General features: G+C 40.7%; 1 protein-coding gene across 1 annotated transcript; it reads right to left on the bottom strand.

Moving 5' to 3' along the window:
- Positions 1–11443: 11443 nt before the first annotated feature.
- LOC119727149 (steroid 17-alpha-hydroxylase/17,20 lyase-like) lies at positions 11444–20567 on the bottom strand. Its single transcript, XM_038199013.1, has 5 exons — positions 19484–20567; positions 16081–16371; positions 14193–14359; positions 13818–13921; positions 11444–13296 (listed from the first exon to the last, which is right to left on the bottom strand). The coding sequence occupies exons 1-5, from the start codon at positions 20162–20164 to the stop codon at positions 13055–13057; spliced, it is 1485 nt and encodes a 494-aa protein (XP_038054941.1). The 5' UTR covers positions 20165–20567; the 3' UTR covers positions 11444–13054.
- Positions 20568–22111: the final 1544 nt, after the last annotated feature.

Here is a 22111-nt window from a genome sequence, read left to right as displayed (position 1 = left end):
AAAGAAAAACAAAGGGATGCGACCCCGAAGCAACTGGCAAGGTTTTCTCTCTTGGATACAAAAGGCATACTACTCTGCCACATCTTGCATGTTGTGTGGGACCTGGACTTGTGCTGGGTAAGCCCTGCGGCACGCGCTATCCCAGATGGATCTAAAAACTCTGACTACACGCGCACGGTAGTACGTGAACTCGACTAAAGTACATTGGTCGATGACCTACCAAAATATCCAGAAATTGCTAGGTCGAGTAGTGATCATAGCCCAATTACAACTAAACCATTATTGTTGCATATGAATACTAGACTCCACTAGTAACAATTTTCTTTTATTCTATTCAATGTACATTTTGGTACAAGCATTGGGAATTTCATTGGGCATACCACGGAGCCTAAAAAGAAAAAACTGGCATACGCAGTTGTACATTGCTGATTACCCTGTAAAATTCGATTGCGACATGACATGATACCAGATCCCAGATCCAAAGGTAAATCTAGTCGTGACCATATTCGTCCATTAATTTGATAACAGTGTACTCCAGAGTGCGCACTACCTACCTCAAGTGTACGTTATTTACTGCATATCTTGTGTTTTTGGGTGAGTGTACTTCTGGGTAGCTGGGCCGCATTAGGCCGATTCCAGGTACGGCACTGTTGGTTATTGAAGTGTTTCTTTTCTCCTCTTGTTAAGTATGTTGGCATTGATAAACGATTAGCAAAGCAAGCAATAGAAACAGTGTTAGCTCAAGGGAAACCCCTGGGACTGAATAACAGGGGAACGACCTGTCGAGGTTAGTTGTGGTTTGTTGTATGCATCCATAAAGGTTATTGTACTTTGGCTGTGCACCGATTTCATAACAGCTTGGCCCATTTTATACAAAATATGCTCCCTTGTTCGGATACAGGATGATCAATTCTGTTTCCGAATCTTGATTATTTCCTAAGGAAACCAAAGCTGAGGCATAATGCATTAGCCCGAAAAGTCATGCACTGACTCAGACTAAAAAACCTAAAACAGAAATAATAAAGGGCTTCTGGAAATGTTGAGTGAGTCAATTGAATTTAAAGCTTCTGCTTGATAAAAAGTTAACAAGAAATTAAAGTGAAGCAGTGTGCTCTCGGTTCACGCGATAAAATAAAAAGCAATCAACACTAAACGTTATTGTCAGCAATGTAGATTCCTTGTTGAGTACCAATTGAGTTAACTGCCAAATGATAAGCTGCTTTGGTGTGATCAGAGCTTGAGAACGTGGACAATTGAGAACTATTGCTTCGTATTTGAGTTAACAAATTATTGGGGCATTACTTTTTGTAATTAAAACAAATAGTCTATTTAGGCAGTCTAGCTATGGTCTTCGCGTTCAGGCAACCGAAGGAACAGTGCAGATTACAAAAGAAGCCTTTATCGACCTTGTACATTTAATTTGGTAAACAGAGATAGGGGAGTGTTCCAGATGCTGGACAGAATAGACTGGCCGCCCCGACTCCTCTTTGCGCTTCAGTTGGGAGGTTGTTTAACCTCGCTAGACTCACAGCCAGAACCAAGATGAGAGTATCAGAGCATGGAGCTATTATCATTTACGGAAGGACATCTCAATAGATTGATCGACCGCTTTTCCTAAGCATGCCTGGACGTTTGGTTGGACTTACTATTAGCCCGAAGAAAACAAACTTACTGGGATAAGACGTTGTGGAGCCGCCCACATCAATCAACATTAACGACTGCAATCACTACATACATGTATACCTGTATACTGGAGGTCGTCAATGAGTTTACCTACGTTGGCTCCTCCCTCGACGACAATCTCTCACTGGAGGCAGAATTTACTCATAAGGATTGGAAAGGCTTCAACAACTCTCTTTCGACCCACCAAAAGAGTATGGAGTAACAGCAAGGAAGTCAGCGACTTCAAGTATCTGGGGTCATAGATGGACTCCTCCGAGCACGACATTCGCATTAGGAAAGCCCTTGCCTGGAAGGCTCTTCATGGGATGAAAACCGTATGGAGCTCTAACATGTCGAGGGATGTCAAGATCAGTTTCTTCCTGGCCATGGTGGAGTCCATCCTGCTATATGGATGTGAGTGCTGGACCTTAACCACGACCCTTCATAATCCCTCGACGGATGTTACACCAGAATGATGAGGATGGTGCTCAACATCGACTGGAGAGACCACGTGCCTGATAACACCCTTTTCGGCATGCTACCTCGGATCTCACAAAAGATTGCATACAGGCGGATGGGCATGGCAGGGCACTGCTGCAGACAACCTGAGCTACCTGCAAGCCGTCTGGTGCTTTGGGAACCGACTCATGGGGTGAAGCTGAAGGGAAGACAGAGGACGAGCTATGTCGGTGTCCTGAGGAGAGATGCTGGGACGGAGACCACAACAGAGTTGGCTGCCTGCATAAAGGATAGGCGAAGATTGGAGACGCCGTAGGGGATCCCGCCTGCGGGCGACTTGATAATGTAAGCTGAGACTGTACACAAAAATGCAAGTCTATAAAGCATGCGTCCTCGGTACCCTCCGATCCTATACGGGAGTCAGACCTGGACTGTGTACCCACGTCAGGAGAAGAGGCTCAATACCTTCCACACGCAGTGAATCAGGCCTCCATCAGGCGCATTCTCCAGTCGGGATCTCCTGGAAGGACAAGATTTTCAACAGCATTGTCCTCGAACAATCCCGAATCCCGAGTGTCTGATGATAAAGTTCTAGCAGTCTTTGTAACTACCGGATACCCAAGCGTCGTCCGACGGAGGATGCAGTCAGTGCATATTCCATCGATTCTTTTCATTAATGCTGACTTCGCTCCAGCTACTGTTGACTCTCTGTCAATCCTGCAGGACGGTCTGCTGCCAACTTCATCCTGTCTCCCCTACTCCCTTTTGATATCCTGAATACTTGGTTTACAAGCCTGGGAGGTCATTATGACGTGATGCAAATATGTAGTACAGTCTTCGCTCAAACGGCTTCGTTTCTGAAGATAGTTACTCCATTTTGATGCCCAAGATCTTATCAGTAGCAGATTGTACTCGTCCATTAGAAGACAGCACAAGTCGAAAGATTCCAGTTTCCGTTCTTGGCTTTTACAGCCGTAGTTCATTGATTTATGTGCGCTTTCTTGAAGGCCTCTGATATCGTCTTCAATACTAGCGGATCGTACAAGTATGCAGATCGTTATTGATAACTTCACAACAAACCAATCAACAAGCGTCATCCGACCGACCCACGGCCTGAACCAAACCGACAAAACAATCCGTAAACAGACGAACTATTGGACAGAATCGAATTGCGGGGGGACGGTTAAGTTTAATGTTATACAGGGTGTCCTCTAAAAAAGGTAACTCACAGACAAAGGGATATGACCATTATTATGGTTTTAACATTGATCTCTAGGATGAATAATTTTAATGAATAACTGAGTTCCATTGTTTTGAAAATGGTATGTGAAAAACCCACTTCGGACAGTTTGGGGTATTGAGAGTACATCCAGACATATTAAGACAAGCAGGCTCAAGGGAAATTTAACTTTATGACAACATGAACAAAACAGAATTTCTGCCAATTGATAATCTTAATCATTAAGGATTGAACACCTTGCACGTTTCACCTTTATGAAAGCGATTCACTGACAGCAATGAGTCTGAGGCACCGTCTTGTTCCCGCCAATGATGTTGGAAGATACATAGGCCCTAGATTCCTTGATGTTCGAAATGCAACTCGCTCTGCATCACCAATCACCGATCCTGTTTTGCTCATGTTTTCTTGCATACCCCTTGAAGCTTCTTGTATTATGTCTTATAATTTTCTTGGCATATTGTTCTGTATTGTTATGTGGTAAATAAAGTAAGATTGATTGATTGATTGATTGATGACCTGAGGAATGCATCCAAGAAGGAAAGCTCACTGCCCGTAGTGTATGACCAAACTGTAATAATGGTCATTAAGTTCATAGTTTGTTCATATTATCCCTTTATTTTGAGGTTTTTGAGACACCCTATATTTATCACAGTAGTGAGCGGCCGGCATCAAATTCCACACGTAGTTCATTTTTTGTTCTCCATATCTGGAAATAATTACGTGTATAAAAGATTGATCGATGAGCACTTCCTTCGGCGTCACTGTGCAATGAGTGGAATATCCAAAGGAAGTCGGCTGACCTGAGAAGGAATTATTTACAGCAACGGACGTCCACATTCTGACAGTCTTCACGTAGCATGGATTGTTGTGTAAATATTTCTGCTTATGTTTCCCAAGAACTCTACTCTGGTGTGCTTTGGTCTGGCGGCAGATGATACGAGTTTAACGAGACCTAGGAGACAGTATGTACTTTATCATTTGCCCTGGATAATTATAGCTTGCTCCTGTAAGGCGGTATCATCATACCGTAAATATGTCCTTTGCCACTCACTCAACAACATCGTGCCCTGTCTGTTCTGCACCGTGCCCAGTGTTAGATTGCTTGAGTGTAAACACTAATTGAATATTCCAAAGTTTCTTCTATGAACACAGTTTTGTGTTGGTGAATGGGTGTTAATATAATTGTAGAAGCTGGCCAAATTTTCATTTCAAAAAATTCGAAAATCAAACAAAACTGCAACATAATAACAAATGATAACTACATATTTTTCGCACCACAGAGTAGAAAAAAGGGTCACACGAACAAACAGAGTCACTGACAAACAGGAAGTACAAGAGGACCAAATACACTGGCAAACAAAGCAATTCAATGAATCTATCGATTCAAAGAAACAGTCATCCTATAGCTATAGTGGCTTAGGTACAAAGTACATAGCCCTTTTTCCAAATGTCATTTGCAATAAGCAGCCGAGCCGGTGAGTAAGAACAAAAGAGCTTACAAGAACATCACATGGCCTATTGTAATCTGCTATGTATATCAGATTCGAGCAAGCCAACTGATCCCGTTAGCTCGGTGGTCGAGTGGTAAGACATCTGCACTAGAAAGCGGGAGGTCGTGGGTTCGAGACTTGAGTTCCACCCCGAGTGCTTTTTTCCAACTTTAACTCGGGAGGTAACACACTGAGTATACAAGTGTTTTTATACGTCGAAGTAAGGGCAAAACTACAATATTACCCGACGCAAAAATTCCATCTTAAAAATTTCCATCCTATGGAAGATCACAATATTGTTTGTCACATTGTTCAGGGATGAATTGGTTTGAAGATAAATTCGGTAAAGGCCTATGGATTCTAGAAGTTACTCCAGAGAATGAATTTATGCATCTTGCCTGTGCCATAGGTCCCTGACTTACTTGACAATAAACAGCCGGGCGGCAGAATGCGCAAAATCAGATTAAGATTTCATCACGATCGACCGTGTGTTTATGAAATTGCAAATAAGAGGTCAGAAGTCAGTAATAAAAAATACCCTAAATCAGTGAAATGCTAGAGTCTGTGAAGAAATAGTACAATCACCCACGGAGGCTGACACTTCTCACATAAGGTCTGTACGTGCGGCAGTTGACTGAACTCCGCGCTATGTGGGCTAATGGGCCATTACCCTATCAATATCTCAGCGCTCCGCGTAGTTTAGGGGTTGCGGTTATAACCTGTAATACGGTGGCCCAGTATCCAATTTCGTCATGCACACACGCGCCTGGCGCGGTGGCTGGCTGTTGGGATTGATTTCCATGGAGTCAGTCCTCGTCGAGTGGTTTCATTCCGAACTTTTGTTTTTGTACAAATGTGTTTAAAAAATACACAGTGTCACTTCTAAGTACGACTTTTAATCAGAATATAGCTCTCTCAAAATACAAAATGGAGAAACAAAAATGGCTCTTTTTTTTTTGCCTTTAGAATGACTGTCCTTAATATTTTCGAGTTTTACATCGAATAATTTCTCTTGCAAAAAATAAAGTTACGCATTTGTTGAAGAGCGTACCGGACAGCACATCTTAAATCCTCTGTGAAGCATGTTTTTGATGGACGTGTTTTTGCAGATGATTTAATTAAAATAAATTATATTATTAATTAATAAATTAATATATTAATTTAAAGTAAAAAAAATATCAAGACAGTGTTCAACTAAAATTCTCTTATCATTTGAAAAATGAGACTTATGGTTCATCTAGTCTTAATTAATCAACCTCACGCAGTCAATTGCTGGCCTGTCAGGCTGGCTGGTAGCTGGTCCTGCAAACCAGCTTGTCGGAAAGTCAACCTGCCAAAAAGGAAGAAGCCCCCCCCCCCCCCCCCCCCCACCGGATGTCCGTTCCCCCGGGCAGTGCCCCCCCCCCCCCCCCCCTTTGAAATATTGAAATGAACAAACAATACACTGCGCTGTCTAAATGAACGCTTGGACTGGTGTTCATATCTAAAGGCAATTAATGTATCGACCTGTATTATAGGTACGCGTACGCCAATATATTTACACTTTTGTCATGCGAAATCTGTTGGGTAAACTACGTCCGCAATGATCACGCATGGTTGTATAATGTCGAGTGCATGCAATTTCACGAACTCATCGATTTCGCCGTTTGGATATCAGTAGCCTATTGATGTGTTGTAAGTTTTGAAACATTGAATGACATACTACTGAGCGGTTATTCGCAAGAAATGTCTTCCTGTGAGTATGTTCTTCGTAAGTTTATAAGCTGATATTTGTTGCTGTTCATACTTTCATTTATGCATTCATTCTTAGGGGTATGTGTGTGCTATTTGAGGTGGTTACTGGCCCTGCTCTAAGTAGGCCAATATTGAGAACAAAATCCACTGTTTCAGTAATACTAAACTAATATATAACGTTGGTTAGAGATAGCTCGCGAGTAAGTCCAGCGCATATGCTCATCAGGAATTGGACATAATTATATCGTTGGAGTGCAAACGATGTTGTCTCTGTAGGTTCAAAATAGCGGATCCCTAACTACTAAAAAACGGACTCCACAAAAACCTTTTCCGAAAAGCACAACAACAGAAAAATCCAGTTGTTTTAATTGTTATTGATAAGATTTGGTACTCAGTTTCACTCCCTGTGGTTTGTGTTTCAAAAAGTGTAACAGCTATACGTCCATATACATGCAGGGAGGCCTTTATCAGTCCAAAAACGAAAAAGGCAAGACGCAGTTCCATTACTTTCTGTGCCCCCTTGAAAAAATGTGTGCATCCCCAGGTGACACCCCCCCCCAATGTTTCACCCCTGTTACGCCCTGGGAAGGGAGCACCCTCTCCAAGCAGTCAGATTCAACCATCATCTAGTCCATTCGATGCAGTGAAATCAACAAAGAGTGCTGCGTCAACGAATCGTGGTACCAGTCAATTATGGCCATAATGAATGACGCGTGACTAGAGTACTGAAACTGCCAATGCCATGAAAATTCTTACCTCATAACATAATAGGAAAGTTGCTAAACTTAAAGGGACATTATGTCCTGGAATGCGCCCAATTGGGCTACAAAACTCGTTTTAAACGAAATGATATTAATTGGGAAGAGCTAGCGTCTAAAAGTAGGATATAGACATCCACACAACCATCCTTTAAAAAACTGGGCGTTTTTGTGTTCCTGCGTGCACGAATTTTGGGGGTCAAAATTTTCACTCTCAAAAATTGAGCTGTTGAGTGCTAGTCGTGAATCCTGAGGCACATGTTCAATCAGTGCATCGCATTTTGCGGACGTGCGAGAAACTATAATTGTTTATTGGTGCTGTGTATATGTAAATCTTTACCTCATAAGTCATGAATGCTCTTGTTTTCCCGATTGCCATGCACCTCTGGGTCTGATACATGGGCAGTTGGAAATGCAGACAGAAACAATTAATGCTTTCGAGATGTGGTGCTGTTGGAGAATGTTGAGAATATCATGGAAGGAGCGGGAAACAAATGCTAATGACAGTCAGAAAGATGATTGGGGCTGATTCTCAAGAAGAGGGGATATTCTGGAGAAGATTATTGTTCCATTGAGGGAAATGTTGTAGACAGTCGTTCACGTGGCAGACAGAAACTCTGCTGGGCCAAGCTGACAGGCGTGTCTCTGACCTCAGCTTACCGGTCAGCTTTGGACAAGCAGAGGTGGAACTCTATCATCCAAAGTGTCACAATGAGTCAGTCATGACTCTCAGGACTACGACGACGACGCATATGTGACACGCACACAACGTGTATTGAATGGACACGGCTGGAAATATGTATGCTTATGTCACAAAATGTCCGCAACTTCCGATGTAAACAACCGAGTGTTTTTTTTCTCGTCGTTTCTCGGGAACGGTGAGACATAAGCTTTCATTTCGAACCAGACTTTTGAAATGGGATAAGTAAATTAAACAATCCAAAACATTAATGTTCGGGGATTTCAGGCCGTAATGCCCCTTTAAATGGATCCTTTCGGATCAATAAAGGTTTTAAACGATAATAGTTATAAAGATCAAGACCATCAATTTAAATAGTAAAATATGACTAGTACACACAGCAATATATTAGGGGGAAAAGGAACCAAAAAGTTTGGTCATCAAAATCGAGTAATTTACGTGTTAGTCTTGATTCAATCACTCGTGCTACTTTTCGAAAATGTTCCTTATTGTGGGACCTGATTGCCCACAGTGAATTGTCACTCTCATTTGCATTTAATGTTGCGCCAGCGCCACTGATTTTGACAGCTTTGGCTCGTGTATTGCTGGAATACGTGTACAAGGCAGAAATTGCTGCCCCGTAAGATGTTAGCAAAGAGGGTGGTTCAACCATTCCTGTTAGTATACAAAATTACAAATAATGAAATAGTGCAATGGTGAGAATAATTTCATGAGGCGACGGACGGATGTTTCATTCCGCGATGCGGAACTCGAGTGGCGTGGGACATTCCATCTTCACCGAATGAAATTATTCTTCAATTGCACGAACGTGAAACATTCATTATTTGTTTTATACAACACCTGAATAAATCCTCGTTATCCCATTCAATGGTCAGAGCCATCAATAGTTTGACCGTGGAACTCCTACTTACCGTGGAATGGAACTTCTATTTTGCTGTGCGGCCAGGCTGTGGGTTGGGATGAATAATATTTCAATGACATATGGGATCAACGACTCACCGATCAGATGGCAGGGATTTATTCAGGAATTGTATAAAACACCATTAAGCATCATTATTTTGTTATGCACATATTTTGGCCTTATAAATCAATATAATAATTTGGGTTCGAAGTGTAAAGTCTGCCTTGTTTGTCATCATATCCTTGGGTATAGGAATTAATTATGGTTTGCCTACAAGCCGAGCGTTCCTTTACAAATACCCCAGGTAAGGGATTGCTGCGGCTTTTAATAGTCAAGTAACAAATATCACCATAAATCAATCGAGTTCCTGAGGTTTAACAGCCTTTTAACGTTCTCCAACGATAAGAACTCGATGACCTTTAGTCTCCTTCCAGGCTCGTAAATGATGGTATGTATATTTTAATAGAGTTTTTATGTGTCCATGACACATGCACGATGCCAAGGTAAAATTCCACAGATTGTTTGTCCGTGTTGAAGTACTTATAGTTCCACTGGGCAGCGTAGGTGCCTCGGCCTTGCTGAAGCTTATTTCCTCAACTTGCCGCTGTTAACAAACCCTGAAAAATGAGGGGGTTTGATCAGGATTTGGGTGAAAAGAAAACGAAATACAAGAAATGTAAAAACTCAAGAGAATGTCATTTCAGAATAGCAAAGAATGGGACATTTTTCGAGAAAAGTACTTCTCGTGGAGTATCAACAGGAGTAAACGTTCTTGGAACGGCTTGAAATATCATATCATTACTATAATTGATTCCATGCAGGTGGACAAAGCTGTGTCGTTGCCAGCTTGAAACTAAAAACGTAAATATGTGTGTAAATGTTCGCTTATAAAATATTGCCAAAATGTATTTTAAAAGTTTTCACCAATAATCGTTTCAAATATAGTCGGTGATTTTAAGACAGCTCCAAATCCAAGTCAATGTGTTGTAATGAAACGATGTCAACTCTTAGTTCTTATGCATATCGGTTGTTTTTTTAATTCAATGTGTTTTCTAAATCAATCAGTTGGGCACTTTACTCCCTGCACGTACGTTCACCCCTCAATGAGTGTAACACACTACTCTACATAGTACAGGTGTGATTGTGAATGTGGGGTCAACACCCGCCAATAGCTGCCCTAGGGTCTCCCCGGCCCAGCCACACGCTCCACCTCAATAACTCCAAGAAACAGCCAAAGAAAGCAGCCAAATACAAGTCTTGCCGCGGCGCGCGCTTCGCAGGGTTTGCACATGTGGAAAATCAGAAGCTTATTCTATAGAATTGGGGCATAAGATAAAGGACAAGAAAGCAGGATTGAGACTGTTAGTCAAGCGATGCTGGTACCTAGGGGACTCCCCAATACATCTGTACCGATAGGTCAACCGATATTCTGAAGAGGTCGTCTACCGTCTTAGGCTATGTTGCAAAGGGTTACATGCGGGCATTCACTAAGCTTTTTTTTCCTCCGTTCAAAATGAGCAGCTTGTTTTGTATATATTGCTAGTGAATTTGTTCATGACTTGACCGTTCAAAATGAATTGCAGATTAAGCCAGTACATTATGGTTCAGAACTTATTTCTACATTTTAAGATGAAACTCAACCATTTCCATAAAATGAAAGTATAAATGGTTAATTTGCGATCTTTTTGTAATATCGTTATTATGATTAGAATCGACTAAATCTACAGTAAAGACAGTGTCCTGTAATCAACACCCACGTGGAATAGAATTGGGGGGGGGGGATCCGATTCCTAATGGGTGATGTAGGCCAACGTATAATTTTATTTTTTTTTTTTATGTCAAGGTAAAGTTGGAATGAAATCGCTCTCCGAAATGAGTGAAACTTAGGAAAACAGATACATGATTGCACATTATGAGACACTATTTAGCTCAGTTGAATATAGCAAATTAAAAAAGATTTCTCTGGCGTAATTTGTGTAAAAAAAACCCTGCAATTCTCGTTAAGGAACTGTAAATATTTTCGGACGGAAGCAAAATGTCCATAACTTCCTATTTCTAGTTTAACGTTTGGGACAATATTATTAATTTTCACATAAAAGAAAACCACTGTTAAAAAACTGACATAATCCTGTTGGGGGTTCAATGTTACTTTTCGATGCTGTTTGCAGGGCCTGTTAAGCCGAAAACAGACGATTATTTGCATGACAGTACTAACATTATTTGCTACAAGTACAAATCATTTATATTTTGGAAGTGATCCGGATCTGGGTCTGTATCAAGGATTTTTAAAAAGGATTCTTCACCATTTATGCAAGTATTTCTTTTGGGTGTACTGGCAATATGGCGGGAGCCTTGGCGGAGGATTGCGCTCTCTGAGTGCTTTCTAGTTCATCATGCTATCCCAGCATCCTTTTCAACAATTACACACTCCAAGGGTTTCGACAAGTTCAGCAGTTTGATATACATGCATTGTAATGGACAGGAAAAGAAGCACCAGCGTTTAGCTAATCACACTGCATTTATTCTTGACTGTTATCATCACTTATTAATAATAATATACAAAAGATTTAAAAATCCATTTATCTATAAATTTACAGAAAAGGGTATTTGCAACTGACCTTTCGAAGATTTACTGTAACATGAAGGAGTTTCGTATTATCAGTTTACATGCATGGCAACTATTATTGCTGTCAACGTTATAAGTAAAAGTATCAATAGATTATATTCCCATCGAAGGAATTGTTCACTCAAGATACTCAAAGGGCGCTGAACCCCGAGTAAATAGTTAATAAGTGCCTTTCCTGTGGCCAAGGCTGGAATCGAACCTACCGGATTATCCAAGCCCTCTGAACACTTTTAATCAACAGCCCTCGAAAAACACCGGTGAAGTTCTGAAACATGATGTTTGACAACACATTACATGTAAATTGTGATACTTATCAAAACGGTATCTTCATTATGTTAACACTCAAAATTCGAAATTCAATCAATCAAGCCCTTGAAAACATCATTTGTTACAATTTTTAATTTAAGTGAAGTTTCCGCATAAAATGTACCAGCCTATGAAATTTGACTTTCTTAATCCATAAAGATTTTTTTTTTATCCACAGAAGGACTTATTCTTGGATGGAAATTGTTTTTGATTCGACATTATTTTCAGTGGGTTTTTTTTTTGAGAAGAAAGTAGGTTTTACTTGTCCCAACTTGCGCCTGACTTGTTTTCGCTCAGCAGTTGTTTTTATAAAAGAATATTCATATCAGGGCTTAATCCAAGAATGTTGACGATTCTTTGATAATATGGAGTAAATACAATCACTCCATATTATCAAAGATGGGAAACCATGTTTGATTATTGCGCAGAAAGAAAATGTCGCCTGCTTTAGCATCCTTTTTCAGCTCCCGAAAATGTCTACGTCAATATAAACTATTACAATCACATAAATATTTTACAAGCTTGCATTTACATTCTTTATAAAAAATATTATACCTGAATAAATGCGATCTACTATTTACAAAAAAATACTTTCAGTCTAAGCGCAAAAAAATGAAGGAAAAAAATTGGTCAATCAAAAACCTTATACCATAAACATTTATTATCCATGAAATTACATTTATTTTGAATAATGTATATTATTCATTATTGTCCATTTTAAGTGTCCACACTTGTGTGTGAACGGGTTATAAAATAAGAGTTATAAGTGTTGATTTAGCAAAGGGTGTTAGATAAATATTACGAGCATATATTGCAAAATCTGGATCACAATGTGATTCGTTTACATCGTGTAACATCGTGTAACATCGTGTTTCAGGTTATACACAACGTTATAGTCCGTATTCGTGTTAAACCTCTTCAAATCTATTCACACAACAATATCCGCTTTCGCCCAATACACTCATCGTATAATACAGTTTGTTCATATTGCTTTGTTTCTGTTTCGCAAATAAGTGTAAGATCTGCTTCTCTGGTTCAATATTACGTGGAACAATATAAAATCAGCAAGAATCATAATCACTTGCATGAATGACCATTCTGCGCAATTCCACAATATCTACACAACAGTCAAACCATCAATTATGGTGTCAGATACATAGTCACACATCGTTGCTTCTTCAACGGCTATCAATTTGAACTCTGAAGAAGTCAGGTGACCTCATCATGTCTGGCTGGGGCTCCGTGTTGGGGAGTTTCTCTCCAGGGGGTGTCTTCAGTGTAAAACGCTGCAAGATGCCCCCCAGGAACATGAACAGCTCCATCATAGCCAGATTCTTGCCAAGGCAAACCCGGCGACCGACGGAAAATGCCATGAAACTCGTGGGAGTGAAAACCTTTCCATCTTTGTCCAGGAATCGCTCTAGAAGGAAAATGAAAATATGTAGTCCAATAACCTGTTAGGAATCTCTTGTGGTAAAGATACAGTGGCAGTAATCAAACAGTCGCCATATGTTACAGATGGAGAAAAATCTTGAAATTTGAAGAAAAAAAATGATAGGACGACTTCGGGAAACAGGTGAAGTGAGATTTCAATACATGTAATGAATTTGAAACAAATAGTTGATGCCAAAGAGAGGTCATTCACCTCTCATCTACTGGGAACGACAATGATACATCCCATGTACAAGACAGTATCTATATGGCTTGACAACACAGGGAAATGATAGAAAGAAAGCAGAGAACGAGGTTTCTAATCTCAACAGAAAACACTGGTGCTGATATGCGATGCATAAAGCCACAGGCGCATGTAGTTCGCACACTGGATAAAACAAGGATTTAAATCCTATCGATCGGGGTAATTATATCACGTCAAGTGTCTGCAAATATCAAGACCTATAAATATCAATGACTTCTGTTTTCCCTATCCAAACTTAGACTCACCTGGCCGGAAGCTGAATGGCTCTTTCCAATACTTGGGATTATGATGAACCCACCACAGATTGCAGAAAACGGTTGTGTCCTTCGGTATGTCATATCCCTGCACTCTGTCATAAATAGATACATTGACAATCAGATAAGACAATGAGGTTGTAACCTTCATCGGAACTGTATGCTTAGCAATTTTCAAATGCATCCCTTGAAGGCGCCTGACTAAGAAGGCTTACATGAGCCACGCCCCCTTTATGTTCAATCTGTCCCTTCTAGCTCACGTCAGAAGGTTGAGTTAGTTTGACTACGACATTTGACTTTGATAGAAAGGCTGATCATGACTGACAAGACACACAAGGGTGCACACATTGGAGCAGGTGGACTTACTTGGTATCGCATCGGGTCCGTCTTGGGCCATTCATTGAGGAGAAGGAACTACGACGTAGTGTCTCCAACACTGTTGCCTCCAGGTACGGTAGCTCATAACGGTCATCCCACACAGGCAGTCGAGTTCCTATCTTGTCTGCTAATTCCTGTTGGATCTTATGTTGCACCTAATAATATGACCAAGGAAAACAAATTATATGGATTTCAAAAACAACCTTCAAAAAATATTTGAAAATTCCGTTTAAACATGAGTTTCAGATCCAGGAGAATATAGATCAGTGATGTAGTGCCTTGATACTGGGCCTTGGCCTTAAGGCTGCCTTAAGGCTGGATTTTAGGGCCTTGGCCTTGGCCTCGAGGCTTGAGGGCAAAAGCCTTGGCCTTGGCCTTGGCCTTGAGGGTTCAGGGCCTTGCAATTTTGAGTCAAGGCTCTTCAAGGCCCATACATTTTTGCATTTTCCAGATAAATCTGTTCGAAATTTTGCTGTTACCAATTTAATCGTATTACCATGGAGGAGGGAAGCACCCTATAGATTTGTGTGTTGGGCACACTTCCACTTTTTTAGCATCACATTTTGTTACCATTGTAGTAAATTTGCTGCAAAAATATTCCGTACACTTGTGGGGCTAATGAGATGATCACTTTAATTGCATATAACTATGGAATAGATCTGATTGGTTGTATATGTCTCCCTGATAAGTGCTAAAGATTTGCATGTATCTGTTTTAGATAATGCTGATATTTCTGACCATGTTGGGCCAGCAAATAAAAATTTCCCAAATCAGTTTCTTGGATCCCCTTTTGTTACACTTGGGGAGAATTGTGTGTCAATATAGAAGTAAATCATTATTTTGTTTAGTTAAACCATATTGAAGACCTGAACTTATACTTTAATAGATACAGTGCAGTCATAAAACGGTGTAGGCCTATGCGAGCATGTTGATTGCAATTAAAGAAATGTTGTTCTTCGTAACGAGCAATTCGTGATGATAAGGGCGGATCCAGGGGGCCAAAAGGGGCCATGCCCCCCCCCCCCCAAAAAAAACGAAGCCATTTTTTTTTATGTGACGTCGTAATAAAGGCAGGCAATGAGTACACCACCATCTTTTCCTCAAAAACATCGGTTAAAATGGTCAGAAATTGCCTCAAATCGCACCACAGAGCATCTCGAATCCAAAAATGTTTCGGGGCCCTTAACTTAAGCGAGACCCGAAGCCCAAACCGTAATTTTTTGACCCACTTTTTTTGGGGGGGGGTGGGGAGACCAAAATTTCTTTGCCCCCCCCCCCAAATTGTGTTCTGGATCCGCCCTTGCGAGATGATGTGTCACTCATGTGACTGTAATTAGTTCTATATCAGTGGTCATTTCATAAAACAGGGCCTTGGCCTTGGCCTTGGCCTTGAGGGTTAAGCCTTGGCCTTGGCCTCGAGGCTTGAGTGTCAAAGCCTTGGCCTTGGCCTTGGCCTTGAGGGTCAAAGCCTTGGCCTTGGCCTTGGCCTTGAGGGTCCAAGCCTTTGCTCCAACACTGATATAGATATGCAATGCACCACCAGATTAAAGGAGCTTTAGTTTCCCGTTGGAATGTTGAATGAGCTGATAGATATCATCTTGAGTCAATCGCTATGTCTTAAACAAGGTCACTCATAAGAGATTGTCATACAGCTTTTTGACATCAGACTGTATGCTATAAATCCAATGACAACCATGTGGCAGTACTAGCATTGATTGGATACCAGGGATGCTATCGTCAAAAGTAGATTAACGACCCCATCAGAATAAATAGTTCAGTGCATTCAACTTGAGTCTGTAAATGGTGCCAGTACTGCATGGGTACAGAATTGAAACCTTGGAGATAACGTTTACAATTTTTTGGAATGAAAGCTTACCTCTGGGTTGTTTAACACGTAGATTAATGACCACACCAGTGATTTGTACGTGGCTTCGTAGCCTCCAACAAAGAGCTCCCACATAGCCATGACAACGTGATCTTCGGTCAGCACGCCTCTGCCATCTTCTTCCTCGTTACTCTCCAGCATGGTTGCTATGAAGGCATCGGTCAGGTCCCGGATGTTATTGGGGTCAAACGTGCGGAAGTGCTCATCGTATTTCTTCTGCAGTATGGAGTCACGCGCCTGGATGATCTCTTGAACCATTCGCAGTTTCTTGCTTGGGAAGATCTACCAAGAAAGTTACCAAAAATGACATTCAGATGACAACTTGAATCCATATTTGAAATGCCAACATTTAGACATGCCAACAAATAAACAGAACTTTTGACAACCTTTACAAAACAGTCCAACCTAAACTCCGAGTTTATTTTCCTGAAATGTTACTATAGTTAAGAGAAACGCCATGATGAAAAAAACTCGAGAATTGTACGTTTCCTACAAGACACCTACTGTCAAAACACTTATTACGATCATAATTTCCTGTCGCGATATTTCTTTTGATTTCACATCAATTCCATCGGTTATTTATCCTTTCTGGTAAAAAAACCAAAGTTTTGTGTATAAGGTTATTATTAACTGTGTATTACACAATAAGTGTCAAAAAAGTACAAATTAAACCAGAACCAATTTTCGTAATTTATTTGCATAAAGTTAAGGAAGGTCAAAATCGTAAAAAAAAATTCTATAAATGTTGTTGGCCACATCGTAAATTTATTTAAAAAAAATTTGTTCAAAGTTTTATAAATAAGAAAAACATTGCATTTTCCATGACCCAACGTTACGATACTGTATTTTGGAAAATGTAATTACTTCAAAACAACTAAGATCACAGTCGTAATGTCCTTAGACATTACCTTTGAGTTTAAAACGTTAAGATCGTCAATCAGCATATACATTAACAAACCTAGTAAGTTATCGCCATTATTTGTGAATCAGGCTACAGTTTCAGTGTACATGAGACTTTTCTCTTTTGACAAGGGTACATTCCTATGTTCCCCAATACCTATGTTCCTCAATACTATATGTTCCCCAAACCCTAACCCTAACCCTAAGTATTTGTTGGGGAACACTTGAGAAACATCGGGTAGACCCCGTTTTACATCAGGAAAATTTGACATGTCAAGAGCTCCATGGTTTGTCCTACACAAGCAATGCACGAGTTACTTGCAATGCCCTCCTTCAACCTCTAGTCCTGTAAGGAGATTAGCCCCACTTGCACTTTACACAATCACAAAAACAGCCTGCCATCCTCTATGGCTTTGCCTGCGATCATGCTTTAAGCCCTTATTGTTGTTATGTGGGTCGAGGTTAATCCTAAATGTTCCTTTTGATGGCATGGTTATTCTTTACTGTAGCGACTTCAGATTGGAGCCATCATTTAGATGAATGGACTCCATGTCGTTGAACTTAGTCTTGACGCATCCAAAATAGAAATAGAAGACATTAAGGGAAGAAACTGCTACTGTAACCTCAACAATTGGCAAAATTGTGCGATTTGTGAGGTTCAAAGACAATTTGTAAGGGATCACTGGCATAGAAATGACGGCCTCAATGGAGGGATATGAATCGTAAATATGGCTCATCCTTCTTCAATAAAAATACAAATAAAAATACCAAAACCAAAAATCCAACAAGTTACACGAGCACAACGGAGATTAGGAACAAATTATACGTATGTAGAACTAATTATGGGTTTAATTTTATAGTCTCGCTCTAATGTACAACAAACTTTTGATTCGTGGTTTTGTAAACCAAAATTTTGGAACGGAATTTTGTTTTTGAGTGGTTCGCAGAATTTATATCACATGATATAGCATGGTGATTTCATTTCTTTTATAAAATCAATGGTACTTTTACTTGCATTTACAAACGACTGATAACATGACCAGTTTTTTTCATTTATAGTTGTGTTACTTGCGCCGTGTTCCCACGGTAAATAAACGCAATTGAGTGGAATTTTACCAAAAACACCTGAGCAAAGATGACTGAATGAATGCCACCGTTTGACTCACCTACAAAACAAACCTAGCCATGAAAACCCTGAATTACGTCTACTCGTATTGGCCATGACTTGGAAGGCATGGCAGGCAAGCTGTAAGTGCAAAGCTATCAGAATAGCCGACTATCTCCAGTCGACAAGTTGACCTACACACTCGTCTGCAAACCAGCTTTTGAGAAATCAAGTGTGTGACCGGTTTTGAAGAGATTTTGGTGTTATAGTCAATATTGGCCATGGAGAGTCAAGGGTAAAGTTCAAGGAGGTTCGTTTTTCTCGGTGTGTACAAACCCAATCAAGGGACATGTAGTCGTTGGAGATAATGTACTTGTCTGAATGTAAAGCCTAGTTAAGAGTTCCCTGTATAAAGGGGAGGGCTGGGGCTTACCTAACAGCATGGTCGTAAATGTCATCATATCAGTCAAGAAAAAAAATCACAACGAGTAAACTTTGTTGGTAAAGAATGGCAATAAAAATAAAAATGCCCTTAAAGTCTAAAATTTGAAACGACCGGCAAATGTATTCGTGCATGTATTGCTGAATTGTGGATTGATCTTTAGGCTATAGCCTGACAGGTTAATTATCCAGAATAAATTGAAAATCATATCATTTCAAATTTTTCAATGCAGTTCATCACACCTTATGAATTCCAAATTACAACGGCAAACGTTCCCAAACTTTGTCGTGTGCAAAATATAGGAAGGCTGTTCTTAACACAATTTGCATTGTTGGCCGTCAATACACAGGTGATGAAGTGAGATGCACTGCACTTTTAATATTGTCAGGTTTTGAGTGCCATGAAGTATGGTGTATTGTCCGACTCTGTGAAGCGACTGTGTTGCAGAGTGCCTTTTATGGGCATCTATTGTGCTATTGATACAAGCATGACACTACACATCGTTTTTCACACACACACACTGAACAATCACACCTGTCATCTGCTCTGTATCCTTTGACATATTACTGCATATAATAGTAGCATAGGGTCTTTCCAATTGTATTGTTGACCTATTCGGTGAGTGATAGTCTATTCACTCCCTGAATTCAAGTCAAATTCAAAGGACAAAATTTACGGCATGTATTACAAGCTTTGAATACTTTCATTAGAAACTAGAAAGTGTGTTCTCGTTTATCTCTTGCTGGGATTGACAAGAACCAAATTTTTATTTGAATTGTATTATTAAATCGCACAAAAGAGTCTTTCGACGTTGAACGGATTCAGATGCAATGGCATCTTCATGGGATGTAATCCCGAAAATCTAGATATTTTAGACTTTTCTGGTCAAGCATCCTGACTATGATCAAACAAATGAAATAAGAAAGTCAATAAGATAAGATATTTACCTTGAGCGCAGGGATGATGTCGATGGGATCTCCGGGCTCTAAGACTGCAGCAAACTTCTCGTTGCTATCCAGCATCTGTTGATAGTCAGTGTCCGTGATTTCATACCGCTGTCTGAATGTCATGTCACATATCACATTCAGGACAGTCAGATTCAACTCGACGCTAATGTCAGTGTACATGCCGTCTTTCTTAGACAGTAACTTATTCAGATGTACCACTTCTTCTTCAATCCTAGCGGAGCACGGCATGCAGTTGTCGCCCTTCACGCTCCTGCGGATCGCAAGTGCTGCCGTGCGTCGGTGCATGCGCCAAGACGGACTGTAGTCGCTGAAAGCTATGCCACAGTTATTGCGAGTCAGTAGGCTGACTGAATACACGTAGGGTCGACCCGAGAAATCTTCAGAACGACGCAAAAAGGCCTCCCGTATGACATCTACCTCAGACAGGACAACAAAGCGACCCATCGGTAGCTTGAGCGAGAAAATGCTTCCATACTTATCAGCCAGATCTTTGAGGACTTTGTAGATTGGCCGGTTGCTCATGAAGACATTGAAATTGCCAAGAAGAGGGATAGATGGCGGTCCAGGGGGTAGCTTGAGATGCCTCCTTGCTCTCCAGTTCATGAAGTTGTAAGCAGCAAGGAGAACAACCAAAAACACGAGGAGATCAACCAGCACCATGTCTGCTATTTGACAGAACTGGTTTCTATGTGAAACACGGAATTTGTGCTAGTCTGTTAGCGTTGCAATATGCGTGTCGGTTGATACAAATCAACCTCGGGGCCACTCGTCAAATACGGCTGATCCGAAGCTGGCGATAATGTTGAGCTACGCGGTAGGTAGAGTGCACTTTGAGATGTCTGCTGCTGGCAAATTTGACGACTACCCAAATTAATCTTGGCGATATTTAACAAAAATACGACTACCCTCTAACTGAGAATTTGTTGCTGATTTTGACAAAACAGTTTCTGTTAATTCCGAAAATTTCAGCAGTTTTTATACCGGCGGAGACCTCTCACTTGCGATGCTAACGTAGATCCCAGTTGTATGCTGTTATTATCAATCTGACTGTCTTTGCTGCCTCGCACATGATTGGCTCATGAGTAGTCCATTGGAACAATCGCTTATGCAAACCAGCTACAAAGACGACCAATCAGAGCACAGCTAACGCACCTGAGGTGGGTCAGTGCGCAAAACCTTTCTTGTGTCGGTAGTGACTCGTAGGATCACTGCGTTGAATATGACCGTGTACACACACGCACATGTGCCGCGGTATAGTTGCGGCAGGCAGGTAAGTACGTGGCCTTCATCTCGTCTCACAAACCGTGCAAACACCAAATAAAGTACACTCACCCCAAACTGTACTATTGCTAACTGTACCCATCGCGTACCCCAAACTGTACTATTGCCCACCATACTGGCACCGTACGTACTATAGATGCTCGGTCAATAAGGTAACACTATTTAAGTACCTGTGGCACCCCGTCAGGCCTAAAGAGACGAGTACTTTTTACCTTTCTATCCCCGCCTTCGTCCTTTTCTTCTGTTATACATAGAAATAAAACCTCAAACGACCACTTGTTGAGAGTATTGTGAACTATACAAATGAACTTTTGCTTCAAGATTTGAGTCATCACAGCCTCGGAAGATTTAATATTCTACAGGGCATTTCACTGACAGAGTAATAGCGATGATTTATTTCTTTGTTTCCGAAACTCTTATGGTATGGTTTCTCAGTATGCAGGTGTGGTTTGACAACACTTTCCATTCTCACTAAACGAAGCAAATTGCGTTATCATGAAACAATCACTGGCCTGTACATTATTTTTCTGAAGGCCTACTTCAAAAACAATACTCTGTTCTGTATAAAGTATGAAAGAGCACTTCATTTTGAGATGTGTTGCTAATCTTCCAAACTACATACAGCAGACACTGGCCTTTTTATGCTGTTACCCAGTTACTGTTCCATTGAATCTTGCCACAAGAATGGAATTCAGACGGTTATAGCAAGGACCCCGTGTTTCTCCAAGGAGAGACAGGAAATCTGGCCTAGGTCCCCGGAGCACGCTTTAAGGAGCTGTTGCCCGCCAATTAAAATCACATCCAGACCTCTCTGCAATGACTTCAAAGTACAGCTACATTCCCTCTGTAATCAGTTGACCTACAAGGCGGTGCAGGTTCAAACTGCCACGCGAGTCCATAATCATTTGGTTAATTAACTGAGCTAAGTTAGACATGTCTGACTTCTGGTCAGGGTTCTAGTAATAAACCAGGCTGGCTGTCTGCGTCGTAATTTGTGGCTACAACTTGGCGAGATCACCTTCAAAGATCTGCCCGGAGTTTTTGGGCGTGTTCTTCATCACCATGGCTTATGAGTAATAACACTTCTTATGTCACCACTCTTTGAGTTGCTGTCAGGTATAAAATAACAGCAGACACAAGTTCATTAGAGTCTGGAGAAAAAAAAATGTCAAATTTCAAATGACATCATTAAAGGAACAAACTGACTTAATGCTCATCTAGATTTTGGGACACAATCTCGAGAGCAAAAAAGTTATGTCAAATTATTTCAGTTTGGCTCGCATGGGGGCGGCATAACGTACAGATATTAGATTGTGTTGAAGTAAC

Source organism: Patiria miniata, unplaced genomic scaffold (genome assembly GCF_015706575.1).
Source record: "Patiria miniata isolate m_02_andy unplaced genomic scaffold, ASM1570657v1 HiC_scaffold_20, whole genome shotgun sequence".
NCBI lineage: Eukaryota > Metazoa > Echinodermata > Asteroidea > Valvatida > Asterinidae > Patiria > Patiria miniata.
Note: the sequence above shows the minus strand (reverse complement) of the source record. Positions and strands in the feature narration are given on the sequence as shown.

Bases quoted from the DNA above. Each gene is read 5' to 3' on its own strand.
- LOC119727149 (XM_038199013.1), bottom strand. From the start codon at position 20,164: ATGGTGCTGGTTGATCTCCTCGTGTTTTTGGTTGTTCTCCTTGCTGCT. The intron at 16,372-19,483 runs GTAAATATCTTA...CTTTCTTGGTAG, and splicing joins ACATCATCCCTGCGCTCAAG to ATCTTCCCAAGCAAGAAACT. The intron at 13,297-13,817 runs GTGAGTCTAAGT...TTTTCCTTCTAG, and splicing joins GCCATTCAGCTTCCGGCCAG to AGCGATTCCTGGACAAAGAT.